This window comes from Scophthalmus maximus, chromosome 13, assembly GCF_022379125.1.
Source record: "Scophthalmus maximus strain ysfricsl-2021 chromosome 13, ASM2237912v1, whole genome shotgun sequence".
Classification (NCBI taxonomy): Eukaryota; Metazoa; Chordata; class Actinopteri; order Pleuronectiformes; family Scophthalmidae; genus Scophthalmus; species Scophthalmus maximus.
This window is the reverse complement of record NC_061527.1, coordinates 23,910,001-23,930,638: the sequence shown is the minus strand read 5'-3', so window position 1 is coordinate 23,930,638 and position 20,638 is coordinate 23,910,001. Positions and strand designations below refer to the sequence as shown.

The following is a 20,638-nucleotide window of genomic DNA, read 5'->3' as shown; positions in this document are numbered from 1 at the left end:
CGGCAAACAGGAAGAGATCACTGGCTTGCTGGTCTTACAGTTAAGCGGCTACGCACATACTCAAAAAACTGATCAAATGTGCTTCGCCCCCTAAAAGATTATGCTTTTGGTTTCCACTGGAGGCAAAGACTGATAGGGATATAATGTACTCATATGATGTACTCACAGCTTGACCGGAACCTGGCCCAGCCAATCCAGACCCAACTGCAGATGTCAGATGTCATATCCCCTATATATGCTGTCCACAAAATTGGATGTGGCAGGGCTCCAGACTAACTTTTTACATTGGTTGCACTGGTGGGCCTAATTTTTTCATTTAGGTGCACAATACATGATTTAGGTGCACCCCAAATTTTGGGTGGCACCGTAATAATACACCCGTTATACCTTTTCTTGACAGTTCCCATAGACATTGGTAATTTCTTAAAACATTGTGTAAATGACTGTAAACGGGAATAAAGATATAATGTCCTCTAACAGAGGATAATGCTGCCAGGTAATGAATGGGCTGCAGGAACAAGCAGAAAGATTGGAGGACTGACATAGCTCAATATTCTGTGATGAAAGCTCCAGTGAATGTGGACCAGTACACCGCGGAGCCCAGTTGTGTGCTTTTTTTTTGGAGGGAAGCAGCAAGTCATGATTTATGTAGCTACTGCTAGCTAACTAATGCTAGCCAGTGACAACAGTAGCCTAGTACTCAGCAGAAATGTGCTACCCTTTAGAGCCCCAGCAACAGAATGACTTGTAATGGAATGTAATGGAATAATTACCTTGATTACCTCTTAGACCTTGGCCCAGTGAGCCAGTGAGGGAAGCAGTGTTGCAAGATACAGGATAGATGACTGAGTGAAAAAGTGAGATGCAGATGCTTGTGTTTGGGTATTATAGTGGGTGGGTGATACCCCTGATTGGGAGTCCTGAGTGCAAAGATCTGTCCCAGGTTGCCATCGTGGAGCCTCAAAATTGTGGATAAATGGCGAAATCTGTTAGAGGGCATAGCACATACGAAATAGTGAAGCTGCTGAGGTAGACAAATGCTTCATTGTAGTTCTGAGGAATGATTGCAACCGGTTGATCAACTTAAAATACTTTATTTAGGGATGATCCAGGTTTGTGGTTTCACTTCTATCCGCTTGTCAAAGTGTCCTTGACAATAAAACTGACTGACTGTTTAGCTGTTCAAAAGAAATTACTTGGCGCCATTAAAAACGCACAGATCATTTCTGTTAAATGATGGTTGTGGCGGCTCAAAGCCAAGATGACATCCAGAAAAGGTGAAGGGGGACAATAAAATCACTTTCAATCCAACAAAGAGAACGTGTTATGGGTCTTTTACAGGCCTCAGCTGTATTGAAGTCCGAGTCAGATGCGGTGAACAAGAGAGAGTCACTGGATCTGTCACTGATGTGCCAGGACGGGGACAAACCAAGCTGGCCAACTGGTGGCAGTAGTTCAGGAGAAATGGGATAGGATCCACACAGATAAGAATTACCCACCTGATATTGTCTTATAATAATAATAATGCTATGCTGCGTTGCTTGTTGTGATGCACATGGCACATGACGTGATATTAGTGTTGCCAAATCATCAGACGACCCCTCCAAAACAATGGACGGTAAATGATGCAGTGGCTGATTACACTAGTGCTATGAAATCTTTTGAAACTTTGGTTAAAATTTGAATAATAACTTACATTAAAGCCCAAGTGTGTAATTTTTTTAATTTTCCGGCAGCATCTAGTGGTGGGGTTGCAAATACGCAACCAACTATGCACCTGACAGGGACCCTTTATGGTGGCGCACGACTGATTCCAATTCCGGTTTCCGGCAGCACTGAAAATTCAAAGGGAATGCGACGTATTCTAGACCATTTTGTTCAACCGTATTCAACACGACGCAGCAAACATAGAGACTTACACAGAGGTCGGGTACACCTCATTTAACTCATTCAGAGAAACATTGGTTCTTTGTTGCAGGTGGTTATACATATATGAACACAGTTATGGACAATATATATATACAATTTCAGTGAAAATGTTCTTCTAAATATTACACACTGTAGCTTTAATGGATCAAAATCTTCCTGTGTTTTTAATGGCACCAACTATATTTGGACAGTTAATTCACTGTTTAAGTAATTTTTAAGTGAATTCCAAATATTTGATGGTTCCAAATCTACTGATATTATAGGTATTTTTTTGTTTTGTTTTTTCCTTTATGAGAAAATAGTGTAAATAACCATTGAAAGTTGAAGTGTCACTACTTGTTTCAGACCCGTCCAGTGTTTATGTTCTCTAAGTAGCACTCATGGTGTTGGTCTGAAAATGAGGGGTGGTCAGGCGCATTGTTGCATTGCTATTTTGAGGCAGTAAGAAACTGCACAATTGACCAACAACAACCTGATCTTTAGTGAGTGGTAAGTACTATAGTATTTTAAGCTGCTCTACCAAGTTAGTAATATGCATATAAAGGCAGGAGCAAAACACATGCACAGTTTGCTTTTACAATAAGGTTGGTGGCTCAATCCCTGGTTCCTCCAGTCTGCATGCCGAAGTTTGGTCACAAATTGAACCCCAAATTGCCCCCGACAGCTGTTCCATAGGAATGTGAATAGACTTGTTTGTTTGAATGGGTGTAATGAGTGTAAAACTCTTTGAGTGGTTGATAAGACTAAAAAATCCTATATACTTTATTCCAATATCTGCTTTTGCACAAATTATTACCATTTCCACTGCAAAGACGCTGTCTCTCTTACTATCCTGGCAAAGGATAACCCTAACCCCACAAAGGTGCAAGCTAGTGTTTTGACACCCCCATTTTCACAACTTTGGACGTGCCCATCACATGGAGACAGTGAGGTCTAAATCATTACATTTACTGATCGTTTACTTGGATTTGGTTTCCATATTGACACATATCAAGAGAAGTTGTTATTGTGGATCATTTTGGACTAAAAGTCCAGTGTAAAATGTGCGAACAGCAGTTGGCACAATATATCATCTCAAAACAGTAGGTTAACTTGTCTGTTAGGATGCGTAACGGTTGAAGCTTTGAGTATGAACTAATCAGAATTGGTTCCAATTTTCCATTTGCTTTGTTTGGTCCTATCAGTGAGCTTTCAGAAGACGTGTATGAATATGTATTAAATGAACACCGTGTGCACACAGGAGGCCCCGTCCATCTACGTATACATATCTTAACATTGAGCATAAATGAGCCTTAACAATAGTGTCAATCCAAGATTTTCTCTTGTGATTAGCAAAATCCCAATGATTTCTATGGTATTTTATCTAAGTACAGTATACACACATCTCAACTAAGCGTTTTAATCCACACATTTCACAAGTGTGAAAGAAGCGGTGGTGACAGAGGAGCCTCTTTGGCTCAGACGACATGTAGGCCCTCAGCCCACTCTTCACAGGACGAATGTTAATAACTGCTCCCCCAGCTCACCTCCCCTCCTCCTCCCCCCCACAAGGGCACCAGGGTCAGGGGCTGTGAATTGCTGCAGCCATACATTTGACATCTATGTGTGTGATTGTGTGTCCATGTGTGCTCCATAAAGAGCATATAATGATCACGGAACATTGAACAACAAATTTGTCTGAGATCTTCTTGTATGGGGAGAGGCTGAGAGAAGCAGGACGGATGAAGGAGAACAAAGGCAGAGACAAACAGGGGGGACATGTGATATGGCGGCAGATGCTCAATCAGCCGTCTGCCTTGTAAAATCATCGGTTGTGGCTGGTTGCGTTGTGAAGAGCAGCAGCCATGTGAGCCACGCTGCTGTAGCCAGCTACTCTCCTGTATTGCTGTCTGAACCACTGCTGTGTGCAGTCTCAAGAGAGCCACTGTCTTCCACTATAACTACTATATCAGTACAGTTTCCCTCATTGTGTAGAGCTGAGAGTTTACTTCCTCTTTCAGGGCTCCAGAAGTTACGCTGACCTCTTACCAGAGGATACCTGGGCAGATTTTGGTTCCGATTCACCCCTTTAGACAATCACAGGAGTGTTGCAGATTGGAGGTTGAGGTCTGAAGCTATTATCTGCCCCTAGCATGAGGGGTTTACAGATGTAATCTTAATCTTAAATCTTAATCTTAAAATTATCCACTGGATTTGAGTTTCCCCAATTTTGAATAATAGTTGTTTGATTTGAAAATCCTGTAGTGTGAAAGGACCAGCTTTTAACTATTGAACAGAAAACCAAGTCGATGCGGAAACTGCATGTGAAATTTTTCTACCTAGCAACTGACAGTAACCTTCATACAAGCACATTTCTAATGATCAGGTTGATCATGTGATCAGGAACAGGTTTCACTCTCCTCTCCATCTGTGTACAATAACTGTGTGCAATAGCTTGCACCCGCCTCTCACCTCCAACTCATGCAGGAACATTCTCAGTAAAGCCTGTGCTGATTCTGTCTCCTCAAGACACATACATCTGCAACCAGCTTATGACGACACTTTGTCTTGCGCTGAAGTCACGTTTCATCATGGACCTCCATTCGAACAATCAAAGAGCCAATAGCCAAGCTCTGCTGTATCTGCCAGTGACATGACATGTTGTGACGCCTGTTAAGGTTAAGATAGTGATAAGAGAAACACCAACAATGGAGGGGCAGGAGAATATACTGTAATATTTACTTGTCAATACATTTTGTAGATTAACATTCATGAGAGGTCGCAGCCATTTTACGTTAGAATCACACTAAGGGATTCATGTAAGGGATTCATCTCAAAGTGAGTAGCCTTTGTGCTTTCTAAAGGAAGCCGATTTATTGATCAAAAAACGAGTGAACGATGGAGTTGGATGAAGAGCTGCAGAAGAATTTAAGTAAACTTTGCTGTAATGTGGACTGTGACGGTTTCTCTCTGCTGCTCAGATCTGTTTACACCATTAGTAAGTAAAGTTGCATCTGCAATCAGGTCAAACTATGGGTTCATACATCAAGAAGGTCTGTTCTACAGGTATAGACTGGTGTTAATTTTTATAAGAATGATCGCAAAGCAAAAGTAAAGAGAACAGGGAGATATCTGGCTTGAGTTGGTATCACGTGAAAAACAAGTCTGATCCATTCATCCCTCATAGGGATTTAGAATGTTTCCCTCATCTTGTTAGCCTGGCATAGTCAGACTCAAATGCGTATTAGTCTGGGAGCTCACGGTTCATTTTCGATTTCCAAGAGGCGTTAAAAACAGACCAAAATGCCTCCCCCCACAACCAGTGAGATATAATATTTGAAAATAGTCTCCTTTTCATTACCACCAAAATCTGCAACGTAATGTGCACATGTACATACTAAACATGGTCTGTGTGGTTGAGGATACTGAGAATGTGCCTCGCTCTTGCAGTCCACTTTGGTTGTGGGCCGTGTTTCCCATTATTTCCTTGGACTGTGGCGGTCCACTTCTCAGCATAACATTTAATATCTCTCAATTAGGAGAAAAGTGACTTATAAATAGATTCCATTTACTCTTACATGTTTAGTCTTAATATTTCCCTGTGCTAACTCTTGAAAGATGCTAAGCTAACATCAATCCAGACAATGGAAAAAGCAGTCATCTCCAACAATTTAATCTGACAAGCTTATTAATTACCGGAAGAGGGTGATGAAGGTGTCAGTGCCTCATTTATGTTTAACTGTCCATTAGGGTTTAACTTCTTTGTTGCTGGCAGCAGTTGTGCTAACATGTTAAAGTTCGGTGTGACGCTGGCCAGCTTTGTAAATATTGCAGTGAGCATTATCTGAGACAGAAATGTTAACACTTGTGACATCTTTCGCCTCTTTTGTCACTGTGAGTAACACCCTTCATATTATACATTACACTATTGTGCCTTTGCTCATATAAAATTATTGATTTTATCAGCTTTAACCGGGAAATCAGAGGAAAAACAGAAAAACTGAGACACAACCAAACAGCAAGTGTTTCCTACTAATGATGGAATTACTTAAATAATCAGACAGAGTTGAGATCATTTGTCAACGTGTGGTGTGGTTGGATAGGATAGGTTTTCAGGTAAATCCTGTGTACACTTTTATTAGCCTTTTCTTCTCTCTCCCAAACACACACACACACAGATTACACAATTTAATCTTGATTAAAATCACAGAGTCCTGCTTTGCTCAATGCTGCTTAGTAGAGCAGAAAAGATGAAGGGGGGGAAGACAAGGGCAAAAAGACAAGCCTGCTTTATGTGTCACAATAGAAAGACTTGAGGAACACATGGAGAATAAAGGCAGTGTGTAAAGAAAATTATTTTCATTAGCATTTTATCAGCGGGTTATTCATTTGATTAATCCTTTAGTCTATGGATCATCAAAATGTGTTGCCGTTTTGAAGGTGCTCAGACCGATTGACTAATCGCTTCAGCTCCAACTAAGATGCACGCAAATACAGTATGTCATTCTGTAATACATGGTACCTGCTGTTGATTACATATGGAAGTTTGGTAGCATTTTATTGAATTTTAATTCAGTATCAAATCCATATCCTTTGAATTTCCATATCTTGGAAATCTTATTAGGTTTACATTTTAACCTTGATGTCTCTGCTTCCTCCTGTTGAAAACATAAAATATCTCAGATATGAGTGCCGCTATCTTGAGGCTTTTGATGTCATTTGGAGCCAGAGACTCTAAATGTGTACTTTACCTTTTGGGGTCCACGTTCCATCCACTAACATAGAGGAGGCAGGGTTTATGACCTATACTACAGTCACCCATCATGGGGCGATCAAGATGATTCGGCTTCATTTTTAGGGACCTGTCATTTCATCCATTTTAATTTACATTCTATGTGTCAGCCTAACTAATATGGAGATAAATCTGTTTCGAAATTGGTCACAAATGTGTAACCTACACACATTACACCTGTGTGATCTACAAGCCAAATATAAGAGTTACTAATGCGTACAATGATTTTGGGGTAATTCTAGGTACCCACAAATGTGTCAAAATTCACACACAAATAAGAATCAATTTGTGTACATGTAAAACTGTTTAACAAACGCAGGCATTACAAACTGAATAATATTAATATTTTATGTAGTTTTTTTTTTTTGTAGAGTTTTTAATTCATCTTCACAGATTTAATAATGTTGTCCAGTTGCTCCTGATTCAACACCCTAGGGGATAACTATGACCTTAATGAATGACAATCTCCACAGACATGTAGTAATGTTCACTTGTACGCATGGATCAGATTACACATGTGTGTAGATTTGTGAGACTTTTTTTCCTAAATCAGCCCCAAAAAGATTTAGAAATGTATGCTGCATTTAAGCGTTGGTGGAAAACTGGGACATCTTGGCTTTATGTGAAAAAAATATGCTTTACTAAAAAGACAGAATAGCTTGTCACCCATCGATTAGAACACAATATAAAATACATAAATATCTGGTAAATAAATTATGTTCCATACATGAGTCAGAAATTTATAAATGCCCATGGACAGATGTAATGTTCTATCATGTATCAACACTTGCGTAGTGAAACAAGGAAGGCTCTGCTGTTCTATTGCTTACAATGGTTGAACACACTGCTCCGTTTTTCAACTCTGTCACTGTCCCAAAATCATCCGATAAGTTATATATATAAATATATATGTATGTTTATGTTAAGACAGGCATTTAAAGCTCAGTGGGTTGTTAGAGAGATGACAAAGCAGAATGTTGCTCTCCGGAGCTGTACAGAACTCAGCATGTTTAGTTTTTTCCATTAATTTCATTGAGTCTTATAATGGTAGACTCTGTTGTTGACGCGGTTATAGACTATTCTGTAGACTGTTGTAGACTCTGTTGTTTATTTTGTCGACTCTGTTGTAGACTGTTTTGTAGACTGCTGTTGACTCTGTTGTAGACTGCTGTTGACTGTTGTAGACTGTTGTAGACTCTGTTGTAGACTGTTGTAGACTATGCTGTCGACTCTGCTGTAGACTCTTGTAGACTGCTGTAGACTATGCTGTCGACTCTGCTGTAGACTCTGTTGTAGACTCTGTTGTAGACTGCTGTAGACTATGCTGTAGACTCTGCTGTAGACTCTGCTGTAGACTCTGTTGTAGACTGCTGTAGACTCTGCTGTAGACCCTGTTATAGACTTTGTTGTAGACTCTGTTGTAGACTGTGTTGTAGACTGCTAAGACTCTGTTGTAGACTCTGCTGTAGACTCTGTTGTAGACTGCTGTAGACTCTGCTGTAGACCCTGTTGTAGACTCTGTTATAGACTTTGTTATAGACTCTGTTGTTTATTTTGTCGACTCTGTTGTAGACTGTTTTGTAGACTGCTGTTGACTCTGTTGTAGACTGCTGTTGACTGTTGTAGACTGTTGTAGACTCTGTTGTAGACTGTTGTAGACTATGCTGTCGACTCTGCTGTAGACTCTTGTAGACTGCTGTAGACTATGCTGTCGACTCTGCTGTAGACTCTGTTGTAGACTCTGTTGTAGACTGCTGTAGACTATGCTGTAGACTCTGCTGTAGACTCTGCTGTAGACTCTGTTGTAGACTGCTGTAGACTCTGCTGTAGACCCTGTTATAGACTTTGTTGTAGACTCTGTTGTAGACTGTGTTGTAGACTGCTAAGACTCTGTTGTAGACTCTGCTGTAGACTCTGTTGTAGACTGCTGTAGACTCTGCTGTAGACCCTGTTGTAGACTCTGTTATAGACTTTGTTATAGACTCTGTTGTAGATTTTGTTGTCGACTCTGTTGTAGACTCTGTTGTAGAATGTTGTCGACTCTGTTATAGACTGCTATAGACTCTGCTATAGACTCTGTTGTCGACTCTGTTGTCGACTCTGCTGAGCAGTTACTCACAGTCATTATTCTGTTCAAATATTTAATTTTTATTGCACGGTAATCAAAACAACTGTTAAATTGTATCGATAAACTATCCAACTAATTAATAATATTGACAGCAGTATTAGCGACAAATTCCTAACCGTTGCCCACTCCCAGAATTTTCTGCCAGGCCTCTGATTGTGGGTGGAGTCACGTCCGCGGCTGTCAGTGTGTTATGGATGCTGGTCCGCTGTAATGAGCCAGGGCTGTAATGAGACGGAACTGTGGCCAAGAGACCCAGAAGAGCCCCGCTGAACACTGTGCGGGGTCTAGGACACTGAGCAACACTTTGACTTTCATACTGACCAGACATGTTTGTGGAGCTCATCACATAGATAGATGGACGGAAGGACAGACGAACAGAGAAAGATGAATTCATATACCTCTGTTTTATACAAACATAGGCACATCCTTACATCCTAAAAGTGCAATATTCATTTAATTTCAAACAAGTGCAAAACTTACTCTTGGTATGCAATTATTGTTCCTGCTCTGTATAAAGTATTTATGTTTTTTTTTATATTTTTTACATATCTGTTGTCCCCCGTTGTGGGACATATAAAGGATTATCCTATTTTATCTTACCTTACATGAGGATCGCATTTCTGACATTGCTGTCTTTTTATTTTATCGTACAGCATGTCATGTACATTAAAAAAGTCATGAATTGGCTGGTTGTAGTTTATGAGAATGTTTTTCCTACAGTAAGCAGTTTGCTTGCCTGCTCATCCGTCTGTCATCGTGCACCTGAGAAAACATATTTTTGTGAAATCAGATACTTTAGGCCGAGAGCTAAAAAATACGGTAAATGTCAAGATACCAGAACTTTGTTAGTTGGTATCAGTGACTCAGTGTTAAATTAATTGTATATTTTCAGTATGTTTCAGGCAGCACAGTTGCCAGCAAGTTGGTGTACTTGGATTTCCATTAAACTACTATAACTGTGCCTGTAATTTACAGTATAAAGAGCAATACAGTATCACAAAAAAGATCTCTTCTTTTTACTGTATTTTGTAATTCAGCCTAAGTCTACTGTATTCTTATATTTCCAGTTCATATTGATATATAACTGATTATTATTCCAAATGTCAATATTTTCTATTGCACTTGAACTGAAAACTTGCTCATAAGAAACAGGTGTCACTATTTGCTAACATAAATAGTATTTAACGTTTAAGGCAGGCTATCAAACAAAAGCGTACACACACACTCACACACATACACCCCCATAAACACAGTGGCGCTCTCATTATGTTAACATATAGATTTATGGGTGTGACCATGAAGCATCAAGGTTCTTTGCAGCCGGTGTGGTGACTGAGGTTTTCCTCACTGAACCTCTAGGAGTGTGAAGTATAACTTTGGATCCTCTGACGTGTGAACAGGGTCTGTGTATGTGAGACTGAAGCACTGAATACAGGCTGGAGCAGCAGAGCATCCATGTTTTAACTAGGAGGTCTTTAAGCTTTGGAACCACGATGACTGAACATTATGGCTTCTCTCAGAATGACTGAAGGACTGAAATGAATAAATAACTATGCATCTACCTCACATGTCCTTTGTTCTCATCCCTCTAACCTCACACAATGGTTACAGGTAAGAATATGAATGTACCACACATACATGTGCACACATACACACCCCACACACTACATTATGGAACAGGATAAAGGTGTGTGTGTGTGTGTGTGTGTGTGTTTGTGTGTGTGCGCGTTCCCCAAATGGCTTAGTGCTGTTTATCTCCTTCCCCCGTAACAAGGTAAAAGTGTTCCCTGGCTGATTATTCCTTTTCATTTGCATAATAAATGTTTATTAATTTCCTATATTGCAGTAGTGCTGTTGTCAATGTGGAATCCACATGAGAGGTGACGGTTGTCTGTACGAGTGTGGAACAGCAGATCAGCGTTGTCAAACAAGAGGAGCAGCACGTTAGAGTTACTTAATTTAACACCACAGACAACACTGACTGATAAACATTCTGGTATGTACACACCTTTGTGTATCTGACTTACAATCAAAAGCATATTAATGTACAGAGCGATACAGAGCCCTAACGGCACCAACGTGACTAACTGCAGCAAGTGGCAGGCAGCGAGAAGACCACCATCAATAACATTAATGCTGGTTGATAAATTGGGGGGGGGTCTGTGGAATGGCCACACAGATCACACACACAGCAAGAGCCAAATGACTGTGTGCAAAGAGTCACACTGGAGGACACAAAGAGGCAGTAAACACAACCACAAAACCAACCACTGAATTATTTAAACACCTCACACAAATATTTCTAGTTTATCCCCTTTAAAGGAGACATATTCTGCTCACATTCTGGTTCATCATTTTGATTGGGTTATTACTTGAAAAGGTTGACATGCTCTAATGTTCAGTAAACATCAGTTTGCTGGAGCTCCTCTTTCACAGCCTCTGTCTGAAACACTTTTCTCTTTAAGGTCCCTCCCTCCCAATGAAGCAAAGTCTGCTCTGATTGGCCAGCTGGCTCACTACACTTCCAGCATGGCTCTCGCTTTACCTGGCTTTGTTGGGGGAATGTCAGACTAGACATTAGACATGCTTCAAGCACTTCTGTAACGTGGTGATGTCAAATGTAAAGATGGAGGCATTTACTTATGTTCTGACGTAAATCTGGTGGTGGTCCATTGGCTTTTATCTGTGGGAAATTATGAGGATCCGCTAGATCAGTATAAAGTTCCCTGTGCTGCAGGAACCAGCGATTCATACATTCTGATGTTGTATGGAGAATGAAATTGTGGCTATTACATCTATAGTCTGACAATAAGTCTCTAGCTGTGTCCGCTGCATCACCAGACTCCTCTGGCATGGCTTTTGTTTTCTTGCTGTGTTTTGCCCCACTTACATTTCACATTCCTCACTTAGAAATTTGTAACGTTTGCCTACTTCACAAAATTGTCTGCGGCCTCTTTCACGATATGAAAATGTCTCTCATAGTTTTTTAGTTACTGTGATTCTTTACCCATCCGATGAGCGCCCAGGAGATCCATCCCGCTGGTCTGACGTTCTTTGACAAAAGGCAAAGTCAGTGTGAAATGTGCAGCATCAAAAAATTGTCTCATACTCATAATCATGACTCGATGAAGTCGTGTGCTTTTACACGCATAGCTGGCTTGTGTTTGTGGCTGCATGCATGAAATAAATTTTTGAAAATAATCAATCACAAAATAGTTATTATTATTATTATTTTTGATGTATACAATGACCCATTCTGAGCGGCCCATTTAGAGGACTAAAACGCCAATCAGGAGTTTTCAAAATGAAACGTCTTACAGTCTAGTGATGGAACACATTGAGTCTTGGTTTAAAAAGAGGAAACTTCTTCAGGGTATATGCGTAGTATTGTATAATAGTAGTAATAATAAAAATGATAATAATCTTAATTTAGACAGCAGCACTTTTAAAAACACAGTTAATGCTTTACATGGTTGAAACAGAATTAAAACATTTCATGCATAAGATTAAAACTTAATGATGATAAATCCGACAACACAAGTATAGGTAATAAAATGGTGTACTAAGAATAATTAAAGTGAGCGATCCACAGTGTCAAAAATATACAAATTGAATAATCACCAGCAGCTGAAAGGTCACCTTTGAGGAGCACAGTTTCTGTGCTTGGATTATATCTAAAATTTCATCAACTCTACATTCACTGTTTATCGAATCATTTTGATAAAAACAGCAGGGTCGGGGCTTTGTTTCTTGTACAACTGCATGCATGACACAGCGGGGGGAAATAACCAGTGGACAGAGACAAATTCATAATTTCTAAAATAGTAGCTTTTGTTTATTTAGAGAGGCCGTAACAGACCAGCACTGAGGATTTCATCAAGACAGCAGGTCGACTGGAGCAGGTACTGGGTTTGCATTGATGGCAAATTAAAATAGCAGAGCAGAAAACAGGTTTCTCTGGAAAATACAAAACAATAAATTCAAAATAAAGATCTGTCTTTCAGAAGCCTGTTTCAAAAACAATAGAGATATTAGTTCAGTACGTGTATATTGTTGAATAGGGTTGTAGAGTGAAAGACTAAATGGTTTGAAGATGACATAACAAATTGTTTCTATACTTCTTCATTGAATAGGCTTGTCCTTGTCTGCCCCTCTCATCCTATTCAAACCTTCTGAAAGTGTTGTCAGGCTGCTCACTTGTCTCCCAGCAACAGTGTTGCACTGATGTCAGTGAGAGAAAAAGTGCAAACTGTGCAAATGGAAAAGGGAGAGTGGAGGAGCGGTCAGCACTGAGGGTCAGGGCCGCTGTTCCCTGCTTCAACACTGTGAGGGTCACATGATGCTCTCTCGGAGACTGAACTGTTTCCTTTACTGCTTCAACTCTGGACAATGGAATCCCATTCCCCTTAATTAAACCACAATTGATTGTAAAATAATCCATAATGCACAGTGGTTACTTCAGCTCTGAAGAGCAGTATATACATGTTCTTTTATGAAATACAGACAGCTGACAGATCTTTGTGTTTGTGGCAGAGCTGCGGTCAACGCTACAACCACCACAGGTTGGTGTTTTCATCACGTCAGCAGTGTCTGACAGCTCTGTACGGAATTGTATTAGGGCCAGGCATAAGAAGATATAAAATTAGGAGGGGATTTATTTATTTAATATTTCCACAATAAAGTTGCAATGTCGAGAATAAAGTCGATATGTCCAGATTAAAGTCGAAATGTCCCTAAACGTCCGTGTTGTGGTACCAGTTCAGCTAGCTGTCACACATCCACGTTAACTAACGTTAGCAAAGCTACGCTAGCTTCGGTAACTGCACGCCTCTCAAAATTCATTAACGGTTGTTTGCAATTGAACGTAATCGTGTCAGGGAACACGTTGACGTTCATGTTTTTTTGGTGCTGCTGACAAGTGGTTCCGGGTCACAATTTTCGACTTTAGTGTTTCAGGAGTAGGATTTTGGCCACTTATTCTCAACTTTTCAACTATATTCTCAAAATGTGAAGAAAAAAAAAATTATATATATATATTTGTTTTTTTTTGTTTTTATTATGTCTTGCACTAATACTCTTCCATAGCTCTTTGGTCGATGCAGTGAGATCATATTCTTTTTAAGATTAAATGTCTGTGCAGATTGCAACCAGCTGAATTCAAGTGTTGGGTTTGTCCGTTCTGGGATACTGTAGAAACATGGAGGTGCAATGTGGATGACACATGTAAAGGGCTCAAAAGGCTCATCGAGGCAACAAACACAACTATTCTTACTTGCAGGTGATTATACACTAATCAGAATGAGAATCAGCTTTATTGGCCAGGTTTGCATAAACCTGCCACAGGTTTAGAAATTTTTAGTTTTTGCCTGTAGGTTGGGATGAGATGAAGCAGACAGTGGTCTGAGAGTCCTAGAGCTGCCCGGGAAACGGCGCGATAGGCATCCTTTAAAACTGTGAAACAGTGGTCCAGTGTTTTTTTGTCCCTGGTGGGATTCTTGATATTCTGTCTGTATTCAGGGAGTTCCTTATTGAGTTAGGCACTGTTAAAATCCCCCAAAATAATGGCGAGAGAGTCCGGGTGTTTTTTCTCTATGTCTGTTATCTGGTCGGCTAGCTGTTGTAGCGCGTCTGCTACGCAGGCTTGTGGTGGTATGTAAACACCGACCATAACAAACGAGGAGAACTCCCGCAAAGAATAGAAGGGCTTACAGTTCATGAAGAGAGTCTCTAAGTGAGGGCTGCACGTCTTTTTCAGCACTGCAGGATCTGTACACCAACCTTCGTTTAAGTAGAAGCAGATTCCTCCGCCTTTCGTTTTCCCCGAAAGCTCTGTGTTGCGGTCCGCCCGGATGAGTTGCAAACCAGGCAGCTGAAGTGCGCTGTCCGGGATGTGTTCGCAGAGCCAGGTTTCAGTGAAACACAGGGCGGCGGATCTGTAAAAGTCTGAGTTGTTTTGGTTGAGAAGCAGCAGCTCATCCATCTTGTTTGCCAGGGACCGGACGTTTGCCATGTGAATGGCTGGAAGCGAGGTGCGTAGTCCCCCCTTCCTAATTTCACCAGCGCTCCTGGTCGTTTCCCACGTCTGCGTCTTCGGCAGATTCCATGGAGAACCGCGGTGCCTCCAACCAGGATTTCAGTAAAACTTGCTGGGTTTGTGAAAACCGGAGAAAAAGTTCCTGTAGAGGTTTGCCTGATGTTTAAGAGTTTGTCTCTGGTAAAAGTTACTGGTGAAAGACCGCAGACAACGTAATAAACACAAACAAACAAACAAAGTACTAGAGAGCGAAGTACCGAGGCTGCCATCCGCGGCGCCATCTTGAACTCTTCAAACTCTTTAATGAAAAAATCATCATGAAGATTATATTACATTTCTCAAATCAAACACACTGGTCACACAAATAATTTGAATCCCACAACCCAATCCATGGTGTCAAATGAAATACAACAAAATGAAAGTTTAACTGACGCCACAGACTGAAACTAAAAGAATTGTTGTGTCTGGGCTCCATTATTTGTGTTACTCGTGTTAGTGTAAATATATCAGTTGAAACTCCCTCTGACCTGTTATGAAGTTTGCAGTCCACATTAGCAGTTTACAGAGTCTCTGCAGCCTCTCTCCAGCTAAACTGGGTCATTTGGAACAGCAACACATCAACCAATTATCGCCAATTAATCCTACTACCTCCGCTGTGGATGCGTCCATTTAACCGTGCCGTTCTGCTCCGTTTGATGAGCATTCACTCTGACAGCTGATGTGCCATTTCTTTCTCTCCTCCTTTTTCCCTCACACACAATCACACACAGTAGCCAGTGGGAACTTTGGCTCGGCAGCAGAGAGGATCCACGTTGGCAGGGAGCTGTACGCCGGGACGGAGAAGTCTGGAATGACAAAGAAACTGACAGCTAAGCTAATTACCAAAATGTGATCATAGGTTCAGTCCCAGTTTTTTTTTTCCTTCTCTGATTGTGTATTGTTTTTGCAAAACTACAGTTTACAGACCTGCTTCACCTTTGACACGCATGCAGTGACATCAGTATCATGGATAAATCAGTGTGTCTCCACTGGGATTCTGTCTTAGTGTTGAACAGTTTGTGGATGTTTCTTTGAAATCAATATACAGATTTTGTTCATTAAACTCCAAATTACATGTCACTGTTGCACTGGATCAGCAGTTTGTGTTTTACAACCTGTCCCTTTGTCAGCCTGCTTGTGTTTCCCCTTGTTCCACTCTGTTGGGCCCAGATGCATCATGGGTATAGGACAGGACTCGTTTGGTAGAAGTTGGGTTTTCTTCCCTGGGGGGATACACCAGCTGACAGGACTGTGGTCAGTGCTGGGTCTTCCCTCATCCAGAGGAAGAGGGATGTTTGCTGTCAGAGCTGCTCAGACCTGAGGGGATCATCAGATTGAGATGCTGCTCAGCCGCACCTCAGTCACTGATCTGTTGCTCAGCAGCTGTAAGTCCTGTTAGCTCATTGAGAACAGATTGTTGCTGTCTGTGGGCTCAGAGAAGCTCACTCCTCTCAGATTAGTGTCTGGATTTGTTGATATCAGGACCAAGGCCGCGTCCAGACTAAGGCTCTGCATGAAGAAACTCATCCCACTCATTCATTTGAATGGAGACAATCTGGTGAGTCAGTGTGGGAGCACGTAATGTCATCTGCTGTGATACATTTCAATAGATGTAACTATTGTAGTTGGCAATCGCATCCCTGCAAACTAGACACTTGTCTTTTACTTCAGCAGCATAATAATTTTTCCATTTTTCTCACCACGTCAGTGGTACACTTCACAGCTATGTGTGTTTGCTTCACCCTGAGTGTGACCTGACAGGCATACAGTACAGGCTGGACCACCCTGAAGGACATTGGTTAGTCTACTACTCTCTCATTGGCCGTATACAGCCTGGAAGCTAGAGAGCCTGTCCTCCAACTCATGAGACGAATGATGTCGTCTTTGAAACAGCGTGTTACAACGTATGTGGTCGTTTTTGCCACATACGACAGAGTTCGACGTATGAGTTGGAGGACTTGTTTAGGCTAGACCTTTCCCACTCCTGTTTCGTGGGGAGAAGCATGTCTCTTCAGAAGGGAGGAGTGTACCATGTTGATCCATGGCACAAAACATGAACAGGACAGTGAGTTCAGTGAACTTAAGTGTTCTCCCCAGTCACTAGATGTGAATCCAGCAGGACCTTTGGGATGTGGTAGATCAGGAGATCGGCAGAGATGATGTGATTCAGTCATGTCAACACGGAGACGAACCTCAGAGGAAAGTTCTAACATCTTGTGAAATCAATGTCACAAAGAAGTCAGGCAGTCATCCATTTGAAGGTCTAATCTATACAGCAGAGAAGGCAGTGAAATGAAACACCGTGTTCTTCAATGAGTCTGGAGTGTTTCTCAACATGCAGTCCAATTCACTGGTTCAAGAAGTTCAGTCTCATCAACCCTTTATCCAGACACTCTCAGTCAAAGAACTTTGAACGACCCCAAATGCAGAGACTGTTGACCTCGATTGAATGTGAACCAAACGAGTCAAATGTTCTTACGTACATCCACAATCCTGAACCTGTCTTTATTGTCTTTTTCCTTTCTTCCTCGTTTGTCTTAATGCTGCACCGCTTGTTAAGCCTCTCAATGATAATTTGTGATTTGTGATATTGGGCTATATAAAAAACTACTTAACAGCCACATTGTGCATCGTCTGCTCTGTTGTGGGCATCTCTGAGTTCTCTCCTCATATATGTAGTCCCATGAATTCAGACTCTATACGATGAACAATACTCACATGCTGTTCAGTACTTTAGTGATGAAGATACCCTTTTGGTTGGTTTACTTCCTGCTTGAGATCAGTTATCCTTCAAAATGAATATGAAGCTCAGGTTTGGTCTCACATCATTTAGGCTTAAACTGAACGGACCTCCGTCTTGTTCACGATCCTCTTCTTCGTGGCATTATTTGATTAAAAGTTTGTCTTCAACATTTTTATTGTCTGATAACATAGCCTCTGAATACAGTGTTGTTTCCCACCACCACATCAAAGCTGTGGCTCAGTGCCTTGTCCACTAGGCAGGAGGTCGGTGGTTCGATCCCTTGCTCCTCCAGTCCACATGCCAAAGTATCTAAAGCGCCGTATAAATGCAGTCGATGAAGCAACTTTGTTAGTCAATCTCTCATCACTTCCTGACCACTACAGTCCTCTCTGTGGCGCTTCCCTGTTGAAAAGTGAAAGACATCGCAATGATGTGGCTGCTCACTGTAGTTTTGATCAACGCTGTTCAAACAGAAGGATACAGTGCAGCTTTCAGGGGCAGTTTTCAGTGGGGCTCTTGTCACTGTCAGGAAATACAGTGTTTGTGTCTGTGTGTAATTGTTTTGGACCATGAATATGTATTTTTTTTCTCTGTAGATGTTTTTCATCTACATCAATATTAACGTTGCATGGCCACGTAACAACTTGGACTTGAAGCGTCTCGTGTTTTAGCGCTCCGAACATTTAAAACGACAAGTTAATATATTGCGAGTTTTACCTGACTTGTTATAAGGGTTATTGCTAATACATTACTTTTAACTCATCTGGTGCATATGACACATTACATGTTGCGGGGGGGTTATATGCTATATGTGAATTTGCAGCATTAATCAATTTACTCAATCATTTACTTTTCCTTTGCGTTTTTTTCTGCACGTATGACATCGACAATTCAGCAAGAAGTGTATCTACATTTCCGGGAGCTTTCTGAGTTGTTGTTCCAACCTGACGGGGCATACGCGTTTTATGATTATTCCAATACATTTCAATTCAATTCAATTTTATTCTTATAGCGCCAAATCAGGATGTACATCATCTTAAGGCACTTTACATATTGTGACGTTTGAGACCACCCAATATTACAGAGAAAACCCAACAGTTGAACATGAATGTACCATAAAGATTTCTCCTCCCTCTGAAATACAACCTAGTTGTAGTTGACACAGATTAGGAGAGAGAGAGAGAGAAAGTGTGTGCGCGTGTGTGTGAGCATAAGTGAAATCAGAGTACAGCCACATAGTTGGATTAAAAGCATTATCATGTTGGGTTTTGCAGGAGATCTGTCTTAATGGCTTTGTTGCCCTCATGTTATGATGGCTTGGATGGATGGACACATTCTAAAGGCTGGTTTGTTGTTTATAGTTCTGTGATGTGACATACTGCTCGGTACCTGAGAGAGTTGACACAACCCAATCAAAAGCTTGTTTTGATCAGAAAATGATTCCTCATCATAGTACATCATATGATAAGTCATAGCTCTCCGCCTCCCTCTTCCGTTATTCGCGCTTGTGACCGTGAGCACACGTACACGTGAGGAGCAGCGTGCTGAATGACAGACTGAGCTGCTCTGCTGGAGTAACGCTGCAAACACACGAATACGTGTCTAGTCGCGTCTTTGCATTGACTTTGTATGTAATCTTTATTCGCGAGGATAATATGTTTCGCATTCGGTGTGAACGCATTCAGTTAAATAAAATTAATTTGACTTTGAGGGGTAGGGGGACAACCCCAATTATAGTAGGGGAAACACTGTAATGTAGTAGTGCATTAACTTTTGCAACCAATAACATTATAGGCACAATCTACAGCTTGTGGTACAAATTACATCATGATGAAATGGCATTATTACAATAAAAAAAAGTTAACATTGCATGATTGGGTATAAAGTACGTGCAGGGGATTTTTGTTATACTTGTCTGATGGCTGTGGCTCAGGTGGAAGAGCAGTTTGTCCTGTTGATGACTTGATCTGCAGGTTGCATCAGGAAGTGCATCCAGTGTTAAAATATATAGATATATATCAATGTCAAATCAAACGTGGGTATGGTGATCCACTTTGGCAACCCCTCACGGGAAGTGGCAGAGCTGCACCTCCAGAAGTCAGAGATTACATTCAATTTATTTCACTTCAATTTGATAAAGTCTCATTCTGAACTCCCCTGCAGGTTGGAGTGGGTGGAGATCATCGAGCCGCGTACGCGGGAGCGCATGTACGCCAATCTGCTGACGGGTGAGTGCGTGTGGGACCCTCCTCAGGGCGTTCGCATCAAGCGGACCGGTGAAAACCAGTGGTGGGAGCTGTTCGACCCCAACACCTCGCGCTTCTACTATTACAACGCCTCCACACAGCGCACAGTGTGGCACCGGCCCCAGGCCTGCGACATCATCCCCCTGGCCAAGCTGCAGACCTTGAAGCAGCACACTGACGTGACCAACCCCCGTCCCGCGGGGGGAGGAGGGAGAGCATCAGCTGACAACAGCCCGGGACGGAACAGCGGGGTCAGCCGAGAGGGGAGCACGTCCTCCTCCCTGGACCAGGAGCTGTCTGAAAAACAGGGCAACAGAGAGGAGGCAGACAGGTGAGTCACTTGACAGGCAGACACCAAGTAATACATGATCATTTAAACCTCTGTATCATAAAAACTGCACTGGATCAACACAAAGGGTATAAACAATGAGGGGGGAGGAACAAGGATCACAACATAAAGTGACAGACATGAACCAAGTTTACAGGCCACCTGTAGTCTCTCCTGCCCTCTGTCTAACTAGTCTTGGTTTGCTGACTTGCTGTAATCTGCAGCAGTGATTGCTCGATATGCCTGGCTGGGGGTCACAGTGTCCTGTAAATGTCTTCAGCTGGAGGACACACACACACACACACACACACACACACACACGCACATGCACTGAGTACACAGAGTACACGGCGTGCAAGTGCCCTAACTGTTGTGGCCAGTTCTTCATATCGTGTATATATGCAGAGGAACAGAGCAAAG

The 20,638-nt window shown here is 41.6% G+C and overlaps 1 protein-coding gene across 3 annotated transcripts in view; it reads left to right on the top strand.

Annotated features, from left to right (window-relative positions):
• Window positions 1-20,638, top strand: part of arhgap39 (Rho GTPase activating protein 39) — an 81,529-nt gene that overhangs the window by 31,463 nt on the left and 29,428 nt on the right. Inside the window, exons 2-3 of one of the 3 annotated variants that reach the window (XM_035648473.2) lie at window positions 15,633-15,750; window positions 19,808-20,221. In XM_035648473.2, the coding sequence (XP_035504366.1) occupies window positions 15,713-15,750; window positions 19,808-20,221 (452 nt within the window). In that variant the 5' untranslated portion in view covers window positions 15,633-15,712. Of the gene's footprint in view, window positions 1-15,632; window positions 15,761-19,807; window positions 20,222-20,638 lie in introns of those variants that run through there. The other 2 variants (XM_047336970.1, XM_035648475.2) reach the window with 2 other exon arrangements.